Raw genomic sequence first — 27,940 nt, forward strand, 5'->3', positions numbered from 1 at the left:
TCTGGGGCGCATACCAGTGATGGGTGGGTGGAACTTGTAGATGTGGTCAGAACAATAAATGTGTCTCCTACACACAGTTGCACACCTTTCTCTATCTATCCTCCAGGCAGTCAGAAAGCATTTATCAGAGTTCAAGGAAACATTTGCTAGCCAGGCAAGAGCATCCAGGAGGGGCAGAGGTGGGTGTGGAATGAGAGCGCTGAGGTCAGAGTCGAGAGAACTGGAGGGCCACATTTGGCCCCTGGGCCTGAGCATCCCAACCCTGGCCTCACAGAGTGTTGGAGAGGATATTGAAATAGCTATTGAAGAAGCATGCTTCAGAAGCAACATAGGAAGTAATTGAACAATGTCACATTTAGGGTTTCTTCACTGTCCAACACCACCATCCCCAACACAAACACACTTGCCTTTTTGTGAGTTCCAGGAATTTAGTGGGCAAATTTGGGGAAGTGCCTCCAACGCGAAAAGTGTCCCCGGCTGGGTTTCTGTCTGCGATGCAGTCTTGTAATGGCACAGAAGTAATACGGGGTGTGGGTGTGTAGCGAAGAACATTCCACAGACAGAAAAGAGTTAAGGGATTCCCTATGGGTTTGGTGGCTCAAAAGCACCACTTCTTTAGATTTCTTTAGAAAGGAAAAAGCCGCGCAGTGCAATGCCGAAACGTCCTCAAGCGCCCTTTGTCTTTTTCATTTCGCATCCCCCCAGTTCCTATCGTAAGAGGGGAAGCGGGGATTGCCGTTTGGGAGCAATTTCTGCCAATGCTGTTGGGGAGCATTTCTGAGGAAGAAGCAGCAGCAAGGAAGGTGCAGCGCTCCCTCAGGTCGCTAGAAGCCGCTGCCGCCCCCGCCGGATTCGCAGCTCCCCTTGCAAGGGCCGCCTCCCTCCCTCCCTCCCTCCTCGCGGCGCCTTCCCAGGCTCCTCTCCGGGTAAACAGAGATGGCCGCAGACGAAGGAGGCGGAGAACAGGATAACAACATGGGGAACCACTTGCAGCTCATTCCCGGTAATGGTCGCTCCCGGCGCACGGCGCGGGCGGGCTCCTCAAGGGTGGGCGGCGGGGGAGGCAGAAGGGCGGGCGAACTCTCCCGAGATATTTGGGGGGCGGGGGCGGCGGCGCCTAGTGCGTGGCAAAAAGAAATGGGGCGCTGCTGGGGGTGGGGGCAATAATACTCGGGCAAGGTAAAAGCCACTGGCCCCGAAGGGCTTCCTGGAGGAGTGGGGTGGGGTGAGGGGGCCGGGGGTTTGTGACAGTTGGGGGGGGTGAAAAGGGGTTTGTGGGGGCGAGAGGAAGGAAATAGGGAAGTGGGTGTATCGGAAGCAAAGAAATTGGGAAGGGGGGGCTCTTAAGGAAACCGCAGCGCTCGGGCTTTTAGGAACTGGAGTTGCTTTGGGAGAGGGCAAGGCATGGGTGAGAGCTGGCAGTTTCAGGAATTGGGGGAGGGAAAAGGTGTGTGGTGTACTGGGGGCGGGGCGGGGTGGGGAAGAGGTGGTGCCGAGACCCAGATAATATGGGGTGCTGGAGCCCTTGGCGTAGGCGGGGACAGGGACTGGGATGGGTGGCCTTTAGTTGGAAAAGTGGGGTGTGTCTGGAGTAGGGCAAGAGAGGAGCTGACACAATCCAAAGGCAAGGAAGGGTGAGACTGGGTTGGGAGGAATTAGCATCCCGCTGCCATCTGCCTGCATAAAGCTGGAGGAGCATCTGGAACCACTCCTGCCTGCTCCTTAAGCAACACAGCAAACAGGTGGACATATGTGTGGGTTTTTTATCGCAGGAGGATGCAAGGACTTTTCCAGTTAGGTTTCTGCCTCTCTCTGGTGCCACTAAAGGCATAGGGAGTTGTGCCAGGGAACCGAAGCTTCAATCCTTGGTTCCAAAGGTGAGTGCGAAGATGGAGATGGTGACCTGAAGGAAGCGAAAGGGGAAAGTGCAAGTGTGGGTGCTGAGGCAAGGACCTGGGATGTTGTTGTGGATAGAAAGGGAAGGGTAGGGAATTGTGGCCTTGAGAGAGTATTGGAGCCTGGAACCTGAGGTAGGACAGAGAACTGAAGTGTTAAGGGAGGGTAAGGGAAATCTTCCAGGGTCACAGATTAAGAAGAGTCTGGAGTAATAGTGAGGTATCCTATTTTAGCGAGGAAACAATAAAGGCAGGAAGATGGATAGGTATTTGTGACATTGGGTAGTGAGGGATCTGGCGTTTGGAATGGGGTCAGGTGGAAAATATTGTATCACTGGGGCAGAAAGAGACTATGCAACATGGTACTGGAAAGCTGGTGGAGGTGAGAACCAAGAACAAGAATAATAATCAAAAGCAGCAGCCTGAGACATAGGCCATTAGGATTTAAGGAACTGGAACAAGGGGGGAAATGTGTAAGGGCTTGTGGTAAGTATTCACAAATATGCTGCTACTATATAAACATTGTGCTGTATAGTAGTAACAGTGCAGACTTGTAAAGTAGGAGTATTAAAATTTGCTTTTCTCTGTCAAGCAGTAGTCAGCCAAATGTCCCCAAGTGATTGTGATATCTGTCCCCTGTGTGTCACCAAGGGTATATGGGGTATAAGGCTAAGAAGTAAACCTTACACAATATTCATAGTGAAGTCCTAAGATAGTTGGATGGCGCCTTGTATGCCTATTTTTGGCAACTCATGCAGCCAAGCTGGTGCCAGACATACTGTTCTGCTTTCCCCCATCAGTGAGGCTGAGTAGGGGGTCTTGTCATTTGGGTAGCCCAGGACCTCCACACACACTTCCCAGGCTTGCGCTCCAGGGAAGTCACTTCTGCACTGCTATCACAAAGATTTGACTTCACACTTGGAGGCGCACTCCATTTTCTCCTGAAACAGATGGATGCCATTGATGTATCTCCAACAGATCACTCACTCTGAATTGTGAGGTGTTGTTTTAAGCTGCCATAACTAATCTCTGTGATGTTGTCTGTCAATGACCGAGAATCTAAATAGTCACAATATCCTGTGGCCAACCAGGACAGGATGCTGAAGTAAATGAACCTTTGTCACAACAGGATGGTTCTTAAATTTTAATGAGGGACCTAAATAATAATAATAATAATAATAATAATAATAATAATAATAATAATAATAATTTATACCCCACCCTCCCCAGCCAAGACCAGGCTCAGGGCAGCTAACAACCAATAATAAAAACAAGTTGATTGAAATACAACTTAAAAAAACAAGATTTAAATACAACATTAAAACAATTAAAACATTAAAATTAAAATGCAGCCTCATCACAGGAGAAGAAAGGAAAAAAGAAAGGTGGGGGAGGGAATCAAACTGATTCTAGATAAGCTCACAAAAGTTATCAGCCTGCTAAGAAGCTAGTGGCCTGCATTTTGACACATACAATGAAGGAGAAGTATTGTCCTATTAGTTGGGATTCAGCAGCCCAACCTCCCCACCCCCATTGCATTGAAATCTATTTGTTCTTTTGTTTTTGTGTCCAGTTTTGGGATAACCTCTTGGAACACTTTACATTTCCCCTTGAGTTTTCACCATCCTACATAAATTGGAATAACAAATCTTGGCTACCTCACTGCTCCCACTGAATTCAGATACTTTTGAAAAAGTTAAATAGCACTGATTGTAGTACAGAGCCTGGTGGTTTGCTAAGCGGTGGCAGCGAAGGAGTATTTCTTTTAATGAATGCAAGTACTCTTGGTACAGTCTTCATGTGACCATATTTTTAAATGTTTTAATATTTCAAAACAGCAGAATCTCTCTCCAGTTGGAAAATGCTATCAAAAGAAAGGCTTTTGGTATAGGAAGAGAAACTGGATTGCTGTGTAGCAGGGGGACTTTTGACATTGGAACAAAAAAACAATGTAGGCTTGTGTCTGAAGCAGCAAGACTATTTTGGAGAGAGGGATATCTACAGCAGTAAGAAGCATGGTTACTCTCCTATTATTTCTGTAATAACTAGCACACAAGTTTTATGTGAAGTTGAGGGAAAGGCCCCTGACAATGCTAGGCCCTTTTTATGAGGTTAATGTTGTTTTCTCTAGGTAGTTCAGTAACTATTCCCATGTAATGGAAGCAGCAGCAATGATAGTTTGCTTCAATGAATGTGTAGGAGATGGTGTGGGTATGCAGCTTCCAAAGAAAAAGAAGAGAAAATGTGTTTAGATTCAAAATGGCACAGATGGGCCTGGAAATCTTTGCCATTTGCCATGGTAAAGTGTCTTGGGCAGTAATGAATAAGTATTTGTGACTCTGACTTAAGAGCCAACCCCAGAGCAGCCACCTTTTCTAGTTGGGCTTATCATACATTATCAGGAATTTGCTTTGCTAAACGAGCAATTGTAACTACAGGGGGGAAGCCAACATAATTTATGCCAGTTTAAATTAGGCCAGTGGAAAGTACACCAGAGCCAAACTCCATCCAGGAGTGAGGCCACTGCTAGCTGAGCCAATCAAAGCCTAGCACAAAGAAAACAAACCTTTAAAGGAGAGTTTGTCACACAGCACCTTTTTCTGGTGTGAGTATTGCCGAGTTGCTAGGTCACGTAACTGAGCGGAACGGAGTTAGGCTCCAGCGTAAGTCTCCATCTTACCAAGTCCATTCTTTCTCCCTTCTCCCAGATCTGCTTGCAAGGTCATTTGGCAATTAATTGATGATTGTTTTGCTGTCGTGGCTATAGCTTCTTGAACAAGATGCTTAAAGGAGCAGACTAGTTAAATATGGATTGGATAGTGGCACAGGTGTTAGAGTCAATAAGGAGATCTTAGAAGGGCATCAGGAATGGGGGGGGGGGAAGATTGATGATATATGCTAAGGAGTGGTTCACAATAGTTTTTTTAATTACTATTTATCATTTACAAAGCACCCAAAATGTTCTAGGTACTATACAGTGGTATCTCGGGTTACAAACATTTTGGGTTACAAACTTCACTAACCTAGAAGTAGTACCTCGGGTTGAGAACTTTGCCCCAGGATGAGAACGGAGGCCCTATTAGCGAAAGCGTGCCTCAGGTTAAGAACGGTTTCGGGTTAAGAACGGACCTCCAGAACGAATTAAGTTCGTAACCCGAGGTACCACTGTACAGAGATTTAAGAACAAGAGTCCTGGCCTGTAGACTTTCACTTTAATAGATTCAGTAAAAAAGGAATAGGGAGGGAAAGAGAAACAAGAAAATGAATACTGTATGCTGTTTCTTGAAGTTAAGTTACATAATTGTTCTTCTAGTGACCAGCTGAAATGGCTGCTGAGGAGATTGTTCTGTAATTAAAGAGAAAGTGTCATATGAGCAAAAGAGGTGTGATAAATTTGGCTGTGATGAATACAGGGTTTTCTGTAGTCAGTATAAATTTTGATTCTGTTAAAAAACAAAACCACAAACAACTAAAAACCCAAATTGTTTAAAATATGTCTGTAGCAGGCCATATATATTTTATCTGAATAGCTTTCAGTTGGATGTGCTGTAGTGGTAAGAGAAGGTAGCTTAGGGTAACAATTACTGGTTTACTTTGATAAGAGAAGACTCAAAGGGCTATCTACCTTAGATCTGTGTTCCATTTACTAATCCTTTAAAATTATATGTCCACAATTTTGTGGTCATAAGACTGGTGGTTCTGTCACCCGAAGCAATTCAATTCAGGCAGCCTCTGTTAGGAGGGCACAGCTGAATTTCTGCGTGTTTCAAACTGAAAAATAAGAAAAGGGGAAACATTCTGGCCACTTCTAATTGGAAAAAATAGACCATTATCTCTTTTCTTTTTGTGGAGATTAGTAGAAAACTACTCTTTGACACTCACACTCTGTCATCTTCAACAGTGATGGGGCTAGCTACTGACCATAGGCTGTTTGCTGTTTTGCAGGGCCTACCAGATTTCAGCTGAACACTGTACCCCATTTACCCCATTTGTACAATGTCATACCATGTAGAGGGGTGACAGCTGGGTCTTTTTGATGATGCCTCAATTATAAGCATCTGCTCACCTCAGACTTTATATTTTTCATTTTTGTTTAAGGGGTTTTTACTTCGCCACACGTTATTGATCATTAGCAGTAAAGTAAGCATTTCCATTTTAAAAAAAATCAGGACAAGTCTAACTGCCTTCTGCTAAGTTTTTTGTTATGCATAATTAGTTATGAGGTGTCAAGCACAGTTAGATTCAATACATAGTTCACAATAAAATTATTTTCTTTATAGGATTAGGTTACAAATCAAAACGATTCCTTGCTTATTAAGAACAGAATGATTCCTTACTATGTGTTAAAAACAAGTTAGCAATACTGTAGTAGTATATTATTCTGTTGAATGAGTCACATTTCCTGAACAGCTTTCACTTGGAATATACTTCAGAGAGGAAATGACAAGGTGAGCAGCTGGGCATATTGGGATGGTTGCAAGAAAGTAAAGGTGAAAAGGAAATGAAGGGAGAAAACAGCATATTTTGCTTAGTCGCATGCAATAGGCTGGTTGCATGGATACTGTGGTAGGTGTTATCCTTAAAGAATGAAACTAAAAGAGGAAAGATTGTGACTAAACCTGTTTTTCCAGCTGTTTTCTTGTAATACGTTGGCTGCAAGATAATACATAGAATTGATATTAATAAGACTTCTTAGTATTAGTCTAGTGTTCAGGGAGGAATGCTCAGTTTACATACTATTTGCATATGGAAAAATGGATTGCTTTTGCATAAAACCGTGGCAAGGAGTAAAGTCAACTTGGCTTTCTGTTCAGTATGTAATTTGACTTTATTCTTTGAACCATTTGTATTGAGCAAGTAGACTATTTTTGACTACTGGCACCCTTGGCATGGTGAACTTTGCTTTTCTCCTGCTCTGCTTATAGTGCAATTTAATTTGGAAGTTGGGTAACCATCTCTATAGATTTTGTTGCACTATCATCAGAGAGCAGGAAGAAAGCAAACTTCATCATGTCATGGATGCCAGGAGCCAAACAAAGTTTAATAGATAACATGGGAGATTCAGCCTTAGAGCAGATGATTTAATTAGAGCAGTAGTACCAGCGTTTTGGGATCTACTGTCTGTGACCTGGGATCCACTTTTAAGCCCAACCAGATGCAAGAGGTTGTTTAACTGTTTTTCAATACAGTACATTTCTGTTCTTGCCTAAAACACACACAAGAATTTTAACAGTTTTGCTGGTTCTACCTGAGGCTGGTACATAACCCACTGCTTTGAACCTTCAGGACCTTTCTCCAACCATTCAGTATGCTGTCCTGTGTTGTAGAAATGTACAATCCAAGACTGTGACTGTGCCCTTTCTGTAAAACTGTGACTTTCAAAAGTGTTAGACTCTTAATTACTGTTCCCCAGTTATCCAAAGGAGAACTTCAGTATCACAAGACTATTGACAAATGAACTTCATAATCCATATCCTGCAAAATATAAATGTTTCAAATATAAATAAAATATGTTGTTTTGCACAACAGCAAACCAAACTGTATTGTGTTACCTGAAACACTAACAAATTGGTCGTGGCATAAGCCTCTGTGGTGAATTCTTATTTTTGCAACATTTAACACAGCTATCCCTCTGGAAATTATTTTGGATGCTTACCTTAATTTAATATATCTTAAAATATGTGTGTAATTTCACTTCAAGATGATAGAAGGGAAGATGTGTGGTGTCTTCATCCATCTGTATTTTGTCTTGCATATGAGAAAGATAGGCTAAAGTGATGGGTTTTTTCCATTGTGCCACTGCAGTAAGATGAGTCATCGCTCTTCACAGGCTTTAGGCTCTTTCAGCCAAAATGCAGCACAGTTAGGCTGCCACTTCTTTTTGTGTTAAAATAAGTGAAAATGAGAAACAGAAGAGCGCTTAACATGAGGTGGTCTTGAGAATGAAACACGACCTCATGCTAAAAGTAAATGGCAGCACATTTTAAAGGTTGCATCCACCATTTGATCAAGCTTCAAAGGAAAGCTTTACAATGGAATGTAGATAAAATTGCCTTCTGCAAATGGGCCTTTAAAAATAATTATTGAAAGGTGACATAACCTGATAAACTATTTATGAAATGTGAAAGTTGGTGATGAGCTACTCTGTGTTCTAACAGCATAGAAAATATGAGACCAGCATTTTAAGATTTCAAAAGCAATCTTAAGTATGTGACTATAGTTGCTTCTGCAACAGCAGTGCAGGCAAAGAAATGTCATTTTGACTGTCTTAAAATTTCAACACAGTAAATTTTAATTTACCTTGTGTGTTGAATGTATCATGGTATGCCAATATTGTTCATATTGATAAAATGATGTAAGAGTGTCATGGCAAGGTAGAATCATTCATCATCCTCGTGGTCTAGATCAAGGTTAGGTAATCTGGTGTCCTTCATACATTGTTGGACTTCCTGCATCACCTATAGTCAGGGATGATAGGAGTTGCAATCCAGCATTATCCGGACATTACCGTATTGACTACCCTTGATCCTAGGTATCTCTTGGAGTTGGGGGCTGAGCTGTGCTCACCATGGTGACTTGTAGCTTGACCTACATTCTGGAGAGCAATGATTGCTGTTTCAAAGGGGTGAACAGACCTGCACTTTATGATGTGGCTTTCTACAGCTTAGTCAAAAAAATGCTGCCCATGTTTTATGATGCACTCCTACTGCTCCACACTGTGTTTCACTCTCCATCTGGCCTTGTACTATTATGGACTGTAGTTTTTGTGAAATAATTTGCCTGTTCACCTAACAGCTGAGCAGCTGTGTATTTTTAAATGTAATTGTGCGGAGGGGTTGTTTCTTCAGGTTAATTTGCCATAACCCAGGGGATTAGAATGGAGGTAGCAACATGAATCACAACTAAACAAGCCCTTCAAATTAAATTCTGGCCAAAGAAGAAAGATATTTTTTTTCCAGTTTGTCTTCCCATCATCTGATATATGGTTGATGGGCAGAAAGGGATGTTGGAATGCCCTACCTAAGAAAGTGTGCTTGGCCCCATTGTTTACTTTTTGTCTGAGGTTTTCTAAACTGTGTATGGAATCGCCATGAGTAGAGGAGGCTCCCTGCTCCAGATCTTTGCCATCAGATTAATTGAAGGTGGTAATGATGACACAGTGGAGAGGTTTGGCAGCACACCTGTGTCTCCATGTTTACCTGTGAGCAGAACTAACACCAGAATTGGGTTAGAGAGTTAGTATGGAGAGGAAAAATGTTAATGCACCCTACTGATAAAGTTTAGAGGCTACAAATCAGGTGCAAAGATTACGGTTTACCTTATCTATGGTATTAAGGGTATTCTGTTTGCTGGGGTTTTTTGTGTTTTTTTTAAAGGGACATACAATTACAGGAAACACTGGGAAAGTTTGCTAAAGTGGCATTAGAATATTAAAGAAGCATAAAAAGATGCAAATCATCATAGATTTCTGCTCTACAGTAATTCATGAATGGGTGTGAGTGCCTTGACTACTCAGCTAGAGCTAGCCCAAGACTGCTGACCAAACTAGATGTGCTTCTTATAATGCAGTTTGGCATTTCATATCTACGTTTAACAAATAGGTCAACTGGATATTCTGATTGGACCATGATGATTAAATCCTCTCCAAACCACCACCCACAGGCAACTTTCCAAATCCTGTATGCCTCTTGTGCCAGCAACATGTTAAACAAAGAACAGCCAAACAAAACTAAACTGCACAATAAAAGTCATGTCTAGTTTGGCCCAGAACATCTTTCCATATCCATCTTATTTGGCACTCTGGGTTTTTTTATCAGAATCTCAAAAAATAAACCTGCATGGTTAGCATTTTTCTAATGGAGGTACCGTAAAAACTAAAGTGGTATGGTTAATAAAGTACCATTACAACAAAGTGATTTTGAAAGTGAGATATTGCTGTGAGAAATGTCTAATTTGTTTTAGGAGTCCAGTTGCTACCCCTCCCAGTTTGGTGTCTCCTGCAAATTGGATGAGCATCCCCTCAATTCCTTCATCCAAATCATTTATAAAGACCTTCAATAACAGGCCTAGGAAACAACCCTATGGCATTCCACTTGTCCGTTTTCTCCAGGATGATGAGAAACCATTAGTGATCACTCCTTGGGTTTGGTTAGTCAGCCAGCTACAACTCTACCTAACAGTACCCTCATCCAGCCCACATTTCACCACGTTCTCTGCAAGAATATCACTGGTGACTTTGTCACAAGCCTTTTGCATATTAGCCTTTTGAGTCTGTCATGCAGAGATCCATATTGTTTTTGTAGAGCTCAGTACATAGAGCTTCTGTTCTGTTTTGAGGGTTGGATGCAGACTTTTCTCTCACTGTTTGCTGAAGAAACCAGGATCCTATGGGCTTCTCTAATCCTTTCTTCCCACCACTACCACTTGCCTCACTTCTGCAAAGGGTTGTCCAACCCTCTAGAACAGCTTCTGTGGGCACGGAGGGAAGAGGAACTTAAGGGACCATATATCCAGATGGCAAAGCATATATTTTATGTTCACAAGAAAGTATTATAGATTAATTCCTTGGCATTTTATTTAACAAAACTTGAAAAGACATTTATTTAAGTTGGACACTTGTTTCTAGGTAATGTAAATGGTATTTGGCTAGTCCAAATAAGGCAACTGCTTATATTCTCCTCAAATAAATAATTTGTCACAGTACATTGCAAGTGATGGACTTTCACCATCATTTTTTTTGTACATATTTCCCTGATATCAACTATTTTAGGCAATTTAATGCTTGTGGTACTTTATTTTTTGACAACTTGTTTTTTGTTTTTTTAAAAACTTTCTTGGACTTCTTAGCAGAGAGTGAGGAAGAAGATGACGTTGACATGGAAGTTGAAGATCAAGACAGCAAGGAGACTGAAAAGCCAAACATCATTAATTTTGATACTAGCCTGCCAACTTCACATGTGGTATGTGTGTCATAGTGTTGCTCTTTCCTCAGCATCTATGTTCCATGTTGGAAATTTAGAGCCCCAGGGACTATGTATATGGAACCATCAAAAACCATCTTCCACTCCCAAAGAGATTTTACTTTTTCCTGTGACTTCCAATTTTATCTCATGGTAGTAGCAAGAAAGTGAACCTAAATCCAGTCATGTTCTCCTACTAGAGCAACGTTTTGCCTCATCCTATTATGGAAAAATATCTTCTTACAGGGCTGTGCATTCATTTCCAGTTAGCACTATATTCACATTGCCTAGTATGCAGGGGTTTAGTTCCAGTGGTTGCACGTAGCCAAAATTACCTTTTCCTTAGCTGGCAAGGGGAAGGTGACTTCCCTGTGTGTCTACTGCCTCTTCTTACTTCATATGTCAGCGACCACCAGGCAGAAGGGAGGAGGAGGGAGGGAGACAGAGAGACACAAAGGCAGAAGAAAAAGCCTGGAATGGATCAGGAACAGAGGTGCAGCCAAGCACGTATGATTGAAATTGCATATGTTAAATACGTAGAAGATGAGGCTCAATTGTACTGCAAGCATGGGAAACACTAGTGGCTATTTTTCTTTTTCTTTTTTTAAAAATAAATTTTTTATTAACCGGCCAATAAAATCACATTAATTCCAAATCACATTAATTCCAAATTATACAGCCAGATTTTTAAAATTTTTGTTGGGGGTACCCATACTTCAAGCTCCGAAAGGGGTCCAAACATCACTCTTGCTGCTGCTTTGATTAAACAGTTCTACCCAGTTCTGTCCAGATAGTCTTTTTGTTATTTTCTTCATCTTCTTGTTGTTATCATATATTCCTTTCTTTGTGATCTCTGATAATCTTCACAAGCGGGTGAAAGACAAACATCTCCTGTGTGGGTTTTACACTCTCCAAGAGTCATATCACATAAAGGACAGATGCCATTTCCACACCTCCATTAGAAACATTCCCACAGTCTGTCCGCTGATTCACAGGCTTGCCAAACTATATCTCAGAGGGCCCTGCCAGGTCAAGATAACGTTCCGATAACCATACATTCACATTCCAATGACCCTGGTCCTCCTCCCTCTCGTCCTCCTTAGGCAAGCCTGTCTTCTCGAAACTCGATTTATAACTGCGTCATAAAATTTTCCTTCCATTCCCCTATGTTTCCACCAGTCCTCTCTTTAATCAGTAATTCATTCCCACACAGTTCTTTGTCTCCTGCTTGTGATTAATCTCTGGAGGGGAGGAGGGTTATTGGTACTCACATAAGGCAAAAAAGAAAAGTTTTTTCCTCCCCCCCTTTCCGTTTCACTCCAACATACCAATCTTCTAGTGATGATTCTTCACTTGATTTATTGTCCCGCCCGTCGCTCTGCTCACAGAGATCCCATTATTCAGCAGTCTTTACTCCCAATCTTCACTTGATGTATGTGCATTAGCTTCTTTCCAATTATAAATTTCCAATTATATATTTCGAGCTAATGCGAACCAGTGTGCTGATTAGAGACAGCGTCAGGGAGAGCCGACCTCACTTGAGGGCTTCGTGCCAAGTGTCCACACCCCCTTCTTTCGAATCCGGGTGTGAATTATAGACACAGCTGGCAAAGGCAGTCCCCCCCCCATTCCCTTGGGGGGGCAGGGGAGCTGCATACTCCCATCACAGCCTCTTAATTACCTCGTGTGGGTCGGAGAGATGTAATTGTCGGCCATCTTCCAATGTGCCCCCTGGTGGCCCCCCTATTTTTGTTTTTCTTAGGGTTCCGTAGATCTAGTCCATTCATCCCAAAGCTCTGTTGTCTTTAATTTTTGCATTTATAAACTGTGAATGATTCCAAGAACCCTCCCACTGAATTGCAACTTCTAACTGCTTTTTATTTCTTATTTTGGAAAGTATTTAGGATCTGATATGGAAGAGTTTCATGGAAGGACTGTCCATGATGATGACAGTTGTCAGACTATTCCAGTCTTACCCCATCTGATGGTAATGTTGATTCCTGGACAAACACTGCCTCTTCAGCTCTTTAGCCCCCAAGAGGTTAGCATGGTGCGGAATTTAATACAGAAAGACAGAACATTTGCTGTTCTTGCATACAGGTAAATTAGTAAATAGAGTTGCGGTTATGTGAAATTTATGCCATATCTGTAATGTAGAATGTTATTGCATTGTTGTTTCGTGTTGTTACACTCATTGCCTGCAAATCCAGAGCAGCTTGGGGGCTGAGGTGGAAACTGAAGATTCTTGATGAAGAGGTAATTCTGAAACAAGCTTACAGTAGCTTTTCCTAATATGTTGGTTTTTCTTCTTCTTAGCAACGTACTTGAAAGAGAAGCACATTTTGGAACGACAGCAGAAATTTATGCCTATCGAGAAGCACAAGAGTATGGAATTGAAACAGTCAAAGTAAAAGCAGTGGGAAGGCAAAGGTTTAAGGTTCTTGAAATAAGGACTCAATCAGATGGGTAAGGAAATAAGGAATAAGTGGCAATGTTGAACAGGGGAGCCTGTTTATATCCGGCAAAATTTTACAATCTTGCCAGTCTTAAATTTTCTCAAAATTCTCACTTCACAGTTCGGTGTTGCTTAGAGAAATAGGTGGGATGTCTAAGTAATGAGTAATAATACCTTTTGTGTGTACAGGTGTATGGTATGAAGCCACTTCTCTGCTATGTAAATATGATTTTGGCAGTGTCATATTGTGAACTAATTCAGGGTGTTTGATGGTGTGCTACATAAATGCGCACCTTTAAAATTATGGGTTATGTCTTTATGAGGCAGTGCATTTATTCTCTTTAGCAGTTCTGAAAACTATCGCTACTTTTGTGGCACAACTGATATTTATTACTCCCTTTGTCCCTCAGCATCACAGACCTAGCAGAGGATGAACAATAATAAAATATTTATGTTGAATAGATAATGACTCCTTTACAGCAAACAGCATCATAAATAGCAAGAGGCTACTTAGTTAGTGCAGAAGTAACATTTAAAACTGTCTTTAACTTTAAAAAAACAAACTCCTAAATAAAGTTCTTCCAGTTCTAAGATTATTATTATTTAATTAAATTTCCATACCACCATTCTTACGAAGACCACAGGGCACTTTACAATATATATAAACCCAACAGTTTAAAAGGCCATAGATTGTTCAATTAGCCAAAGGCCTGGGAGAAGAGGAATATTTTTGCCTGGCCAACTGTGCAGAAGGTTGGGAAAGGGGGGCTGTTTCCTGTCCTTTGCTAGATGGGGGTTTCTGAGATTATTTTTAAAGACTTGTTTTCCTGCCAGGGGGCAGTGGTGTTGTCATTCCATAACTTGCCACCCTAAGAGCCCTCAGCAACTTTTAAATTTGGGGGGTTTCATCTCAAAAAAACCAAGAGCCTGGGTTCTCCCCCCCCAAAAAATCCCACTTTTTTTTTTAAACCTGGAAAAGTTTTGAGCCATAGTTGGCCACTGTTGGACTACCTTCTGAAAAGGAAGCATTAAGGAAAATATATGATTAAGGTCTCTGTCTGTTTTGCAGAAATCTGTGTGTATGATTTAAATACATGTTTCCTTCGCAATAAATTCATAATCCTTACTTGGAATGTAGCAATTTGAACACAAGATGGCGGCACACATTAATGTCAGAAACTATATGTCTTACGGGAATATTTTTGAAGCAGGGTGGTATTCAAAGAGTAGACCCGTTGAAGTTAATGGACGTGACTAACTTAGGTTCATTAATTACAGTGGGTCTACTCTGAGTTGGACTTGGTTGACTACATCTCTATAAGATCGTTCTCTTCTGTAGTGGTGGCATGGTTTTTGTAACCATTCTACACTGGGAGAGAACAAAGGCACCTGGAAAAAAGAGGAATATTGAGGAATAAAATTCTTTGTCTAGACCTGTCTTATGTTTTACATGTTTTTCAACTAAAATTTTCGTTATCATTGGATACTATCTGTGGAATGTCAGCTGAATAACACATATCAGGAGGAGACAGGTTTCACGATGGCAGCAAGCTTTGCTTAAGACTTGGAACTTGTTTGGTTTTAATATCTTTGCCCATTTTAAAAGAACACGCTTATATTCAGAAGCACGTCTATTGACCCTTGGGGTTTAACTAGCATTGGGGAAAATCCAACCAAATAAGTATCCATTATAGGCTGCAAAAGTAAAATGTGGAACTGAGATTTTTAAAATCCATTAAAATTTATGGGAGTGCTTCCCCCCCCCCCAAGATGTCTTATTGATGTAGCTAAAGAGGCTGAATAAATAGCCAGACAGATGCAGTTTTCATACCTATGTGAAATCTCTTTATCAGAATACAGCAGGCAAAGGTGCAAATCCTCCCTGAGCGAGTTCTGCCTTCAACTATGTCAGCAGTGCAGCTGGAGTCCTGCAGCAGATGCCACATATTTCCTTCTTCCAAGCCTGCAGCATGGCAGGATCAACATATACATCAATGGCGGCAGAAATATCAAAAGGTCAGAAGCTAATGGTATTTTTATTTTTTAGGTTTTTGGTATGACATTTCAAAAATCAATATAAATTCCATCTGTGTGTCTCTCCTTTTAAAGGAAGACGTGTGAAATGGGACGGTGCCTGTCAACCCCCTGCTGCCGCAGATTATTTGTGTGACTTATCAGTTCACCACAATGGGCAGCTGCACATTTTATATTAGACAAGTTATAATTGGTTCCAATTATCTTTTGGCTACTCATTTGAAGAAAAGGTCTTTTGTGTGTGTGTGTAAGGGAAGGGAAGGGGAGGGGGGAGACTAATTTGAGAGGCTTAAGTCAAAATGTGTGTTAAGCTGTATGCTGTATGTGTCATGCCTTATGGAAATGGAACAGATTCTGACACATTGCATGTGTGTTCAGAGTAATAATGCAGGATTAGTTCCTGCTTTCTTTCCTATCTTATGTACAGTGGTACTTCAGTTTAAGAACAGCCCTGTTTACGAACTATTCAGTATACAAATTCTGCAAAACTGGTAGTGTCCCGGTTTTCAAACTTTACCTCAGTCTAAGAATGGAACCCGAACAGTGGAAGGGCACTGGTGGCGGGAGGCCTCATTAGGGAAAGCCCACCTCGGTTTAAGAATGGTTTCGGTTTAAGAACGGACTTCCGGAACGGATTAAGTTTGTAAACCAAGGTACCACTGTACTAATAGCAAACATATTCTTGAGGTGTGGATGCTTATGTTGCCAAAATAGGTAAAAAAGTAAAGGACCCCTGGACGGTTAAATCCAGTCAAAGGTGACTATGAGGTTGCAGCGCTCATCTGGCTTTCAGGCCAAGGGAGCTGGTGTTTGTCCAGACAGCTTTCTGGGTCATGTGGCCAGCATGACGAAACCACTTCTTGCGCACTAACTGCATGCTTGAGGAAGCCCCAAGGTTTGGTGAAGTACAACAAATATTGTGGGACTTGTGACAAGAACATCCTAGGAAGACTTCCTCATTTGGGCAGAAAATGAAAACTGAGGGTGGGTAAATGATGTACAGTGGAACCTCAGGTTACGTACCGTCCTCCTTATGAACACTTTGGGTAACAAGCTCCGCTAACCCGGAAGTAGTTGCTCCTGGTTGCAAACCTTGCCCCGGGATGTGAGCAGAAGTCGCGCACTGCGGCATGGCAGCAGCGGGAGGCCCCATTAGCGAAAGTGTGCCTCATGTTAATAATGTTTTCGGGTTAAGAATGGACCTCTGGAACAAATTAAGTTCTTAACCGGAGGTACCACTGTATCCTGGAAAAACGGGTGGGACCACGAGCAGGAACACACCGCACTGCAAAACTTGTTTGCAGGTTTCCCTTTTTCTAATTGTATGGAAAAAGTGTGTACTGGGGCTGGATCTAGACACATCATAGAAGCATTTCAGTTTAAAGCATTGTTAATTTAAACAGGGAAAGCTGGTAGAGAAAAATGGGGCTCCACGTTGCCATCTGGTGGCACAATGTTATATCGCACACACAACGCATATAAGTCTTTTTCTTTGCCAGTCTAACTGAGTCCTGAGTCAGATTGGTTGATGGCTGCAAACTTTTTACTTTTAATGCGTCAGAACATAAGAAATGCTCTGATAGTTTAAGCTAAAAATGCATATAGGGCAGCACTCTGTTCTCACAGTGGCCAACCGGATGTCCAAATGTAGCCAGAGGTGCAGGTGCTTGGTGCAGAAGTCTGGGACCCTGTTCATCAGAGCAGCCCCAAAACATGTCTTCTTCCCTTTCCAAGTGACTTGCCTGGAAAAAGAGGGCTTTCAATCTCTCAGAAGAAACCTGCAGGCACCTGAAGAGTACTAGATGAAGGAGAGCACAAACTAATGACCCAGCCCTGTTCAGATAGTGTTTTGGGTCAAATCTTCCAGTTGCTCAACATTATCCAAGTAAACAGGATTCACTGAGATGCTCTTGCCGTGGGGGCTATGTGCTGTGCAGTTCTTTTTCATTTGAAGATGAGCACTATCCTGTTATACTTGAATATCTTTCCTCAGACTTAACACCATAACTTTTCCTGAACTTAATGCTGATGCATGTTCAAGCCTTAGCCTGGCGGTTTTGTTGCCACTCTCCATAGTAAAGTACTTAATGAGAAGTAACTATTCAGTTGGGTGCAATTCAGACTAGTGAACTGAAGGGGAAATTGGTATGAAGACTTCTGATTCTTCATCAGAGGAAAGTGGATTCACTCACTTCTAGGTCCTGTTACAGTTCTAGGTTTGAATTCACTGCAACAGGTGTGGGCCATTTTATTTATTATTGGCATTTTGTGACCGTGTGGTTCTTCCATTTATCAGTAATACATCTGTTTAAACTCTCTCAAGTTCCAATTGATCTCTTTACACCTCTTATGGACACATAGTTCCTACTGCCTAGTTATTTGCCTGGCTAAGCTGCTTTCTGGAGTTCTCTATTCTGCCCTTATCTATTGCTAGCCAGGCCATTCCCAAATTTGCTTCACTCTCGGGCTCAAGCAATCACATCCTTCTTATTAAAGGAATATTTTTTATATTAATCTTCACTTCTTTGGATACCTGCTGTGATAGCCTCTTTCAATGCAGAGCACAGGTCTGTTTATCATAAATGCAATTATTCCCACAAGCACTAGTTTAACAAAACTTTTTTTTTTTTAAGTCTCGGAATAATCTCCCAACACCAGACTTCTTCAGTGCTTGTGTAAAGTCACTCACATTTTCTCTCTTGGTATTAATTTGCTAGCTTTGGGGAAAGGTAGAATGTGTGGTTCATCCCCTTAGCACAAAGACTCCACATCTCACCCTCAAAATGAAACTTGCAGAAAATAGCGTTAGCTGTTTGTACCATTGCTCAGAGTAAATCTGATGTCTTTAAAAAGTCCTTAAGTGGGCATTTATAACTATGGTCCCCAATTTTGGAGGTAACTTAAAATGACCATTATATCTTCAAGGAATATTGTTAGCTTTCCTCTTCTCTTTTGTGATCTCTTGGATCCCTTTTACCTTTTCTTGAGGCTTAGATCCCCCCCCCCCCAATTGCTGTGTTTCAGTTAATAACTGGAATGTATAGAGTTTTGCAGCTTCCTGATATATGCAGTGGCGTAGACACAGCTTCACTTAACCCAAGCCATTTGTTTGAAGAGGTTTTCTGTGTGATTGCAGCAGCTTGGACCTCATAAATGCAAATGGACCAAGGTTGCTTTCACACGGATGAGAATGCCTTGCATTCCAAACTCATTTTGGCATTCAAACTCATCATTCACACAGTGGTGTGCTGTGAAAAACAAGAAGGAAATAGATGTGTGTTTATATCAGTTTGTATTCTGTTGTGGCTTTGTACGAAGCAACTCATGCAAAGGAAACATTCCATTTTTGCTTATTTCCCCCTACCTACTACCCATTTACAGTCCCTGAAAAGTTGTTCCAGAAGTGGGCATACTTTGAATAATGGCTCAGAGGTTTGTAGAAGGTAGAACTGGGCAATATATCAATATATTGTCCAATACTGGTTTGAAGTCCTCTACTGTGATATCAGTTTCATAATTTTTGACCTGGCAATATATTGCGAATCATGGTGCATGTATGTGTGTTCTGCAAAAATGACAATGTGGGAACAACCGTGAAGCCAATCTATGCCTCTACATAGCTCCATCCTTATTTCAGACATTGTACATTGTGAAGTTTAGTTGGTGGTATAGCATGATGTTGAAAACCAGATATCACCCAGCCCTAGTAGGAGGATTGGCCAAAATTGCATGTCCCACCTTGCCTCACTTTTTTTATATATATAAAAAAATAATAATCACATTTTGATATACCCATAGGTTTTACTTTATTATGGGTAAAGTCCCACAGAGAAATTTACGGTCTGCAAATAAAAACATCCTGAAGATCCCAGGCCACAGAGAGGTTAGGCTGGCCTCAACTAGAGCCAGGGCTTTCTCGGCCGCGGCTCCAATCTGGTGGAACGCTCTGTCTCAAGAGACTAGGGCCCTGCGGGACGTGACATCTTTCCGCAGGGCCTGCAAGACAGAGCTGTTCCACCAGGCCTTTGGTCAGGGCGCAGCCTGACCCCCTCCTCTGGCAATCTGCACAGAATTTTGCTTAATTGGTTGCCATCAATTTGATTTTAATTTGATTTTAATTAATTTTATAATGAATGTTTTTAGAATGTTGGATTATTTTGATTGTTGTTAGCCACCCTGAGCCCAGCTTCGGCTGGGGAGGGCGGGATATAAATAAAAATTATTATTATTATTATTATTATTATTATTATTATTATTATTATTATTAGTTTAATCTGTAATTGATGGTGATGATGATGCCGTTAAAGAGTGAGAGTTGTGCAGGAACTTTCAGGGCTAAAAAAAACCTTCAGTGGTAAGAGGAGTAGAGATTAACTTCAGGAACATTTTAACCCTGTTTTTACTTATGTGAGGGTACACTTTGGAACCATTGAATTGCTAGGCAACACGATCCACAAAGCAGTTGCAGTAGGCTATTTGGATTTTAAGTGATGTTTGCACTATTGGGGTTGGTGTGAATAAAATAAACTTAAACTGCAATATTTTGAATTATCGCAGTAGAAATATCAACCTGATGTCTCTGAATAAATACAGTATTGGATACTATGTTTAAAGATATAAATAATGGGGATCAAGTACATTTCTATCTAATCAGTAGGGTTTTCTGAGGTTCACAAGGTGTGTTTGTACCTTGATCGTAACATTGTGAAACAAATAATTATGCTAATACAGCATGCATTGGGGAGGGGAGATTTGCTTGATGAAATATTTATAGAAGTGTTCTCTTTCCTCTAGTAACTGAAGAATATCATTTATTACTTAGCAGTAAGGGTAAATATCTATATCTCTTTTGTCTTGCAGCGCAAATTCCACTGTGCTAGTCTGACTTCCTGGCCGTCTTGGTTGTATTCCTTATATGATGCTGTAAGTATTAATAAGGTCTTGCTCTTGGTTTTATCTCTCAATCTGGCATGTTCTTTTTGCCTCCGAGAGAACAAACTATGTTTTAAAATGGTGGCTAACCAGTGAAATGTTACTATGTATTAGATATCTGACCTTCTGTCAGATATTGCCAAGGAAACACAAGTTGCTGTCTCAGCAATATCGCTGCCCCCACGGCCTATACCTAAACAGCATTGACAGGTTCAACCACCTCTCGACCAGCATGCAGTCGTCTTGGTCGAGACTAACAAGAGTGGGAACCTCTGGACTGTACAAGTTCTGCAAGGGATAGATGTAGTCTGCCAATACCCACTGGAATCCACCCTGCAATCAGGGATGACAAAGTGGCAGGAGCCAGGAGTTTGGTGAAGAAGAAACTGGATCATAGGCTAATTCAGGAGCAGGATTACGTGGTTTTATTATGCCCTACATCTGCCATCCAACACACCTTCACCAAGGGGTGCCTGAGACTATCAACTGATAAGATTGATGATTGCCAATTGAATTGTATCCAAGGATGACTCCTTTCCATGAGTGGAATCCCCATGGTGAAATCACTGGATACCACTCAACGTTTTAAAATGTCACAGTTCCCTCAACCCTTACAGAGAGCTAATTGGTTGGCATACATATATTTAGAACAAGAAAGGTATACTATGTGCCCATCTTGCTCATGGATAAAACAGTATGATTCAGGGGGTCACCAAGCTTTTTTAAGTAGTGGGGACATTTTGAATTTTGAAAGAGGGCTGGGGGTGCCAAGCACAAAATGGCTGCCACAGAGAGGCATGGCAATAACACAGAATTAATGAGACAACCATGCCTGAAAACCTTATTGTTACCATGGGAATTCAGCTATGTCCTACTTGTCCTGATTGTGGAGAAAACACACACACACCCAGAGAGAGAGAGAGAGAGAGAGAGAGAGAGAGAGAGAGAGAGAGAGATGCTGTTGCTATCTAACAACAGGAAGCATTCCTTGGTACCATGAAAAATACACAAGGTAGCCATACAACTCTTATTCCATAGAAGCAGGTATCTGCACATTTTGCCCCATAACTTTATTTCTAGGAGGCCTAAATATTTTTTGGAAATGAGAGCTCAGAGATTTGGGCACCACTGTAAGACTTCAGCCGTGCCATGGCTTAACACCAAGCTGAAATTCATACAAGTGTGAATTAGACATTGATATGTGTATGGATTTCAGCTTGGTGTTAAGAAGCTGCACCTTTTTTAATGAAACTTTACTGCAAAAGATATAGCCAGATACACTTTCTCTACTTTATTCTTCATTCTTTTTTAAAAAAAGAAAAGAAAAAGGAGTTTGTATGTTTAAATTAGGTTTTTCTTCCAACACAAGGAAACCTTGATGGAAAGAGTCAAGCAGCAGCTGCACGAGTGGGATGAAAATCTTAAAGATGAATCGCTTCCATCAAATCCAATAGGTACTGTTAATAAATAACTTTTCCTTGAAAGTTGTGCTTGTTTGCTTCTCTCTGCGCTTTAACTGATATATATTAGAAGAAAAAGTTGCATTTGCCTAGCAAAGTAGGCTCTGATCAATGAAAGTTCATTAAGACACTACACATTTTCCAGTTCTCCATGGTGTAGGGGATTGGCCATGAATAGCGTGTATACAAGACAATAAGATTTAATTCACATCCCAGTTTAGCATTTAAAAACAACAACCTGATTTCAGTTCACAGTTATTCAGACACTGCCTAATTTGGAAAGTTTAAAGTTTAAAACTTTATGTTTTCACATGCAGGATTTTTTTTTTAATCTAACTTTTCTCCTTTTGACAGACTTGGATATAGTTTGTGGGCATAATGGCCCTTCCTGGATGGATAAAGCCGGTCAAACCCTAAGGGTTTTAGTTTGTGCTGGTCACCTTTTTACACAAACACACACACACACACACACACACAGAGAGAGAGCGCATTTCAGAAAGCATTTACTTATCCTAGCCAATTGTTTTGTGGGAAATTTGCCTAAAAAGAGAATACAACAGAGAAGTATCCCTAGCTAAAAACCCTGCCAAATTTTGGAAAGATGTATAGATGTATAGTGGGTTCTTGGCAGTAGACACCGTTTTAGAGTTGATTTTGTAGGGAGAACTTCCCTTCCTGTGGTTTGGTGGGCAGCAATTTTATTTTGAAAATGGCATGCATAACAGGTACTCCTAGAAAAGTCACCTGCTAATTTTCAAATGGAGAGACTAGGAAGTTATTATGAATAGTGAGGGGAACATCTTCAAACCCATTTTCTGCTCAGTTGACACCGGCATAGCAGAAAACCATAGAAAGTAAGTGCAAAGCTAGTTTGAGAGATGTGAATGTGTGGGCATGTGGCATAGCAGCAGCAGGACTTGAATGTTCAGCATTGTCCAAGCAGGGACTTATAGGAGGGCTACTAAAAGAGAATGGAATAGGCACTAACTAATTTCTTCCCGATTAGAGGCTAGACAGTTCCAAAAAACAAACAAAAATACCCCTCCCTTCTCTCTCTCCACCCTGACATTTTCCTAGCTAGCTTTGGGAGAAAGATTTCACTTTTGACAAGCACATTGTTTCCAGTATTTATTTTACGAATCTCCATGCATAAAAGGCTTTGGAGATCCCTGCTTTATTTCAGAGTGCTTTGGCGAGATCCTACTTTGGTTCAGACAAATCGCAAATCTTTGGCTCAAGGTTCAGGACTTGTCTGGATCTAATGCAAGCCCCTGTTCCCTCTGTACCTTTTAGAGTTGTCCGCTTTAAATAGCACATAAGTCTGCTTCCTTCCCAACATTACAGAATTTCGGTGTGAAAGCCACAAAAAATGGCTTATATGTGGTCATTGTCGAGTAATAGACAATATAGATTGCTACTATCACATGTAACCCCAGCACCACATCAGGCATCAAACAGAAACTTCCATTACTATACAAGTGAGCGGCTCATATTTATAAGAAAATGGATTAACTGTGTGGTTTAACATTGCCTTTGCTCTTTGCCTTGCTGTACAGTTTGCATAATGCAGCCTGAGAAAGTTGCATTAAAAAAGCAATATTGTCACCTTTTTTATTTTTTCCCTTTCTAATGCTATATGTAGTGCATTTTTTAAACATCATAGTACGTATGCATCTGCTAAAAAGCATGTGGCAGAAATTGCCACTTCGTTTATTCCAGTTGAGCTGATGTCAAAAAAGATTGCTGGTAGATTGTGATTGATTCCTCGTAATAGTTATGCACTGATTAACTGGAAATTATAATGTGCTGTGTGTCTTATTGACCTTCTTTTAAATATATGAAATTGAATTTCTTCAGATTTTTCATACAGAGTTGCTGCTTGTCTGCCCATTGATGATGCACTGCGAATTCAGCTGCTTAAAATTGGTAGTGCTGTTCAGCGACTACGATGTGAACTAGATATAATGAACAAAGTAAGTGTACTGAACTCCTTACAAGGTCTTGAAATTGTTGTCTTGCTTACCTGGGAGCAAGTTCCCAGTTAAGACTTTTGAGGAGACACAAGGCTATCAATAGCTACTAGATATGATGGCTATAGGCTGCCTGCAGGATCGGATACAGCATGCTCCTGACTATAGACACTTGGACACAACAATGGTTGAGTGCTATTACACTCATGCCTTGCTTTTGAACTTCTAATTGTCATCTGGTTTGCCGCTTGTGGAAAATTGGGATGTTGAATGATGCTGGCCAGAGGGACAGTCATGGATAGGGACATTGGTGGCTCTGCTCCATCACTGGGTCTAGTGTGTTTCCAATTTTGTGAGTCTTAGGTCTTTACAACTTTCAATAAGGTTGTTGTCAACTTTATTACATTTAAAGTGTTGGTCTCTTCATTGCTGCCACAGAAAAATAGTTTCAGGAAGCAGTTATGAAAACTTCTTAAAGGGAAAATAAGGTTCCAAGTGGCCTCCTTTTTAAGAAAAGTTACTGGATTAAATCTGCTTTGCTTGCAATTTAAAGTATTTAAACAAAATGTTTTGTGGATCTTCGTTCTGTTAGTTAAAAAGTGTTAGTTTCCTCATTTATGTTTGCTTTATTGCTTTTGTAGTGTACGTCTCTCTGCTGTAAGCATTGTCAAGACACAGAAATAACTACTAAAAATGAAATATTCAGGTGAGTTTGCAAAGGGCTTACACTGTAGAAATTGCCTTGAAATAAATACCCTCTTAGCTTCTAAACTGCATCTAAGTGGATCTCACTGATACATGTGAAAACCACTGAGAGTGCTCATGTTCTCTTATAGAAAAATTTTATTCTGCTGCTGAGAAATTTTCACAGAAACATGTTAAGGCAATGAACCAATTATGTGGTTGTTGGCCAGATTGTTGAAGCAGATAACAAAATGTTTTGGGGCAGATTGGTCCTTGAAATGCCATCTCTTGACCTCAGATAGCCTTGGCTGGTCTCCCCCTTACTATCTATCTATCTTTCTATGTATTTTTATATTATTATTACGCCTATATACTACTGTATCATAAGAATATATTACAGCTGTTTACAATATAAAAACATAAAACCAAATAACAACATAATAAAAAGGTAACAAATTAAAACAAAAAACATTTAAAAAGATAGACCAATTTATTTATTAAAACAAATTATAGCATTCACCTACAATTCCATGTTTCTATGATCTCCCCCCTCCCCCATGATGAATATTAATGTTATTTCAAAACAGTAATATTCCCCATGTCTAATTTCTCACCAGCCACCAGTATCTTGAGTTTTCGAAGTTGACTTTTAAAAATTTGTTTCTTGCAGTTTATCTCTTGGTGGGCCTATGGCTGCATATGTGAATCCTCATGGATTTGTGCACGAGACGCTTACTGTGTACAAAGCTTGCAACTTGAATCTGACTGGCAGGTCTTCCACAGAGCACAGCTGGTTTCCTGGGTAATAAAATGCCTCTCATTAACGCTAGTAGGTTTGGGGATTAATATGCTGTTTGAATGCTTTTGCTTTTTACTGTATTGGTGTATACCTCATACATAGTGTATACCCCAAGAACTAGTAAAATAAGAGTACCTGGGAGGTGCCAAAAAAACCAAGCCCCTAGAATATTGAGTGTTGGGCAGGTGGGAGGGACAGACAGCCAAGACACCTTATTCAGGTATGCAATATATTTCTTCCTTATCCATCACAAAGTTCCTTGTGGCTCATGCATGTCTTTTAATTTGCACTCACCATTCCTGCGTGCAGATAATGATTTTTTGACAACTTCAGGGCATAGAAAACAGATATTCCTGCTGCTGTTCCGGTTCCAAATGCAAACTGGATTATTGCTTGTTTGGAAACACTCTCATAAGCATTACCCGTCAGGGAAAGGTTTCTAGCCTAAACATCTGAATACAGTGGTACCTCAGGTTACATACGCTTCAGGTTACAGACTCTGCTAACACAGAAATTGTACTTCAAGTTAAGAACTTTGCTTCAGGATGAGAACAGAAATTGTGCTCCGGCAGCGCAGCAGCAGGAGGAGGCCCCATTAGCTACAGTGGTGCTTCAGGTTAAGAACAGTTTCAGGTTAAGTAAGGACCTCCGGAACTTAACCCGAGGTACCACTGTAACCTCTAAGCAAATCTGTTAACTCTTATTCTGGAAGCCACCCCTATAATTTTAGTTCATGCCCTTAAATTGGTTGGATTCTGCCTGGAACATGTGCAAATGATTCCTCTTGCTGAAGTACTATACAGTTGTACCTTGGTTTTTGAACAGCTTACTTCTCGAATGTTTCGGCTTCCTAACGCTGCAAACCCGGAAGTGACTGTACTGGTTTGTGAATTTATTTTTGGAAGCCAAATGTCTGGCGGGGCTTCCGCAGCTTCCAAGTAGCTGCAGGCTGCATTCAGAAAGCGTGCTTTGGTTTTCGAATGTTTTGAAAGTCGGATGGACTTCCAGAACAGGTTCCATTCGACTTCCAAGGTACGACTGTGGTGGCTTTGCTACTCTGAGCTCCAAGTGACAGTAAGGGCTATTGCAAGTAGTGATTTATGAGATATATCCTGCTCAAAAAGGCTAATACAATGCTGTCCACTCCTAGGTATGCATGGACTATAGCCGAGTGCAGAATCTGCGGAAGCCACATAGGTTGGAAGTTTACTTCAACAAAGAAGGATATGTCACCTCAAAAGTTCTGGGGATTGACCCGTTCTGCCCTGCTGCCAAGGATTCCAGAAACAGAGGATGAATCCGGTAAAAGATCACTGTTGCTTTGCCTGTGATCAGATAACCTTACCTTGGATGAATTAGCAGTCAGTGTCTTCATTTAAAAAAAAAAAATCTGCAAAGTGCTGCATCTTATGTCTGATTATCTAAAAGGATCTGTACACCTGAGCTTTGTGCAGATAAAAGTACTGTTGCTTCCAAAGGCCCTGAAAAAATGACATTTTAAGATTTAGACTTCTGGAGGAAGACGTACCAAATGTGCAACGGAGATGAGAAAAAAAGCAGGCCCCCCCCGATTCTTTCATAAACACTGAAACAGACAGTTCAGACTTAGATTTGCCCTGTAATAATGCAAGAAGACTCATACTATCGGTGGGAAGATAAAACTGGAGGAGGAATGAAGACTGAGTGTAACTCAACTTGTGGATAATGAAACAGGTATAAGGTTTTGCCCACTGTTATATTTGCCTATAGAATGTTGTGAATTTATAAGAAGCCCTGTTGTTTTTTAACTGTGTGAAATAAGCTTACAGGTATTAGTGTTTGCTTGAATAAGCCTTAAAAGAGGACAAGGCCTAAACCTCCTACAGGGGTTCATGTGATGACAGTAGGTCCCTTGTCACAAAGTGGTTGCTGGCAGGAGCCTGCTGCTAAAAGGACTATTATATGCAATTCCTTTGTTTAAAAAAAAATCCCTATAGAATTGTTTTGTTGTATCACCTTTAGCTGATTTTGCTCCATTTGGCATGTTCTGACTGATTTTTTAAAATTTTTAATGAAAACATAAGTTATTCATGAAAATGTTTAGGACTGCGATAAAGTGTAATTTTCTTCGGTAATATCTTCCGTCTACCATATTGCGATTGTGTATCTTTTGTACATGTCTAAGATTCTGTGGGGTCCTTGGCAGTGCCGTTTCTTTTGGCACTGGTAAGTTGCAGCTGTCTGTCAAAAGTTTGAAAGGGTGTAATTCAGTTATAACTTGCTCTTTAGAACAGAAACTAATGCTTCCCATTTGAGCAAGTTGGTTTTTAGGAGACGTGTGGGTTATTGAAATGGGGGCTAAAAACAGCAAAAAGATGTGTGTGTGTGTTTTTGCCTTGTTTTCTTAGAATGCACTTTGGCAAGGAAAGTCTGCAGATGGCAGACTTATTTTACATATATTGGTATTCCCCACCCCTGCCCCGAGTCCATTTTTGTCACTGCACTTCTTCGGAATATATTGTTAGAGATCTCGTTAAGGGTGGCTAGGTATCTTGTTGAAGTAACAGCATTGCTGATTTTATAGGAACCAATGTATTTATCTGTGGAGGGAGATAACGGCTTTAAAAAAAGCAAGCCCCCAAGTTTAGTGATCCTGCCCTGGCTTCCGTCACTCCGCTGCTGAAAGCTTATTTTGCTGGCAATAAACGGCATTAGACACAGAAAGGGTGTTAGGAATTCAGTGTGCTTGATAGATAGGAACAAGCAACTCTG

The 27,940-nt window shown here is 40.9% G+C and overlaps 1 protein-coding gene across 3 annotated transcripts; it reads left to right on the forward strand.

Annotated features, from left to right (window-relative positions):
- Positions 1-842: 842 nt before the first annotated feature.
- On the forward strand, positions 843-27,542 carry CRBN (cereblon). Of its 3 annotated transcripts, none has more exons than XM_081902905.1 (11): positions 843-1,003; positions 10,743-10,855; positions 12,753-12,955; positions 13,172-13,321; positions 15,164-15,326; positions 20,205-20,267; positions 21,646-21,730; positions 23,594-23,709; positions 24,348-24,412; positions 25,061-25,192; positions 26,340-27,542. In XM_081902905.1, the coding sequence occupies exons 1-11, from the start codon at positions 937-939 to the stop codon at positions 26,518-26,520; spliced, it is 1,338 nt and encodes a 445-aa protein (XP_081759031.1). In that variant the 5' UTR covers positions 843-936; the 3' UTR covers positions 26,521-27,542. The 3 variants fall into 3 exon arrangements, with proteins under 3 accessions (XP_081759031.1, XP_081759032.1, XP_081759033.1); XM_081902906.1 differs by having other exon boundaries at positions 870-1,003; positions 10,746-10,855; XM_081902907.1 differs by lacking the exon at positions 843-1,003 and adding an exon at positions 2,096-2,381.
- Positions 27,543-27,940: the final 398 nt, after the last annotated feature.

The sequence above is a fragment of the Podarcis melisellensis genome, assembly GCF_964234715.1.
Source record: "Podarcis melisellensis genome assembly, chromosome: 2".
Lineage (NCBI taxonomy): Eukaryota > Metazoa > Chordata > Lepidosauria > Squamata > Lacertidae > Podarcis > Podarcis melisellensis.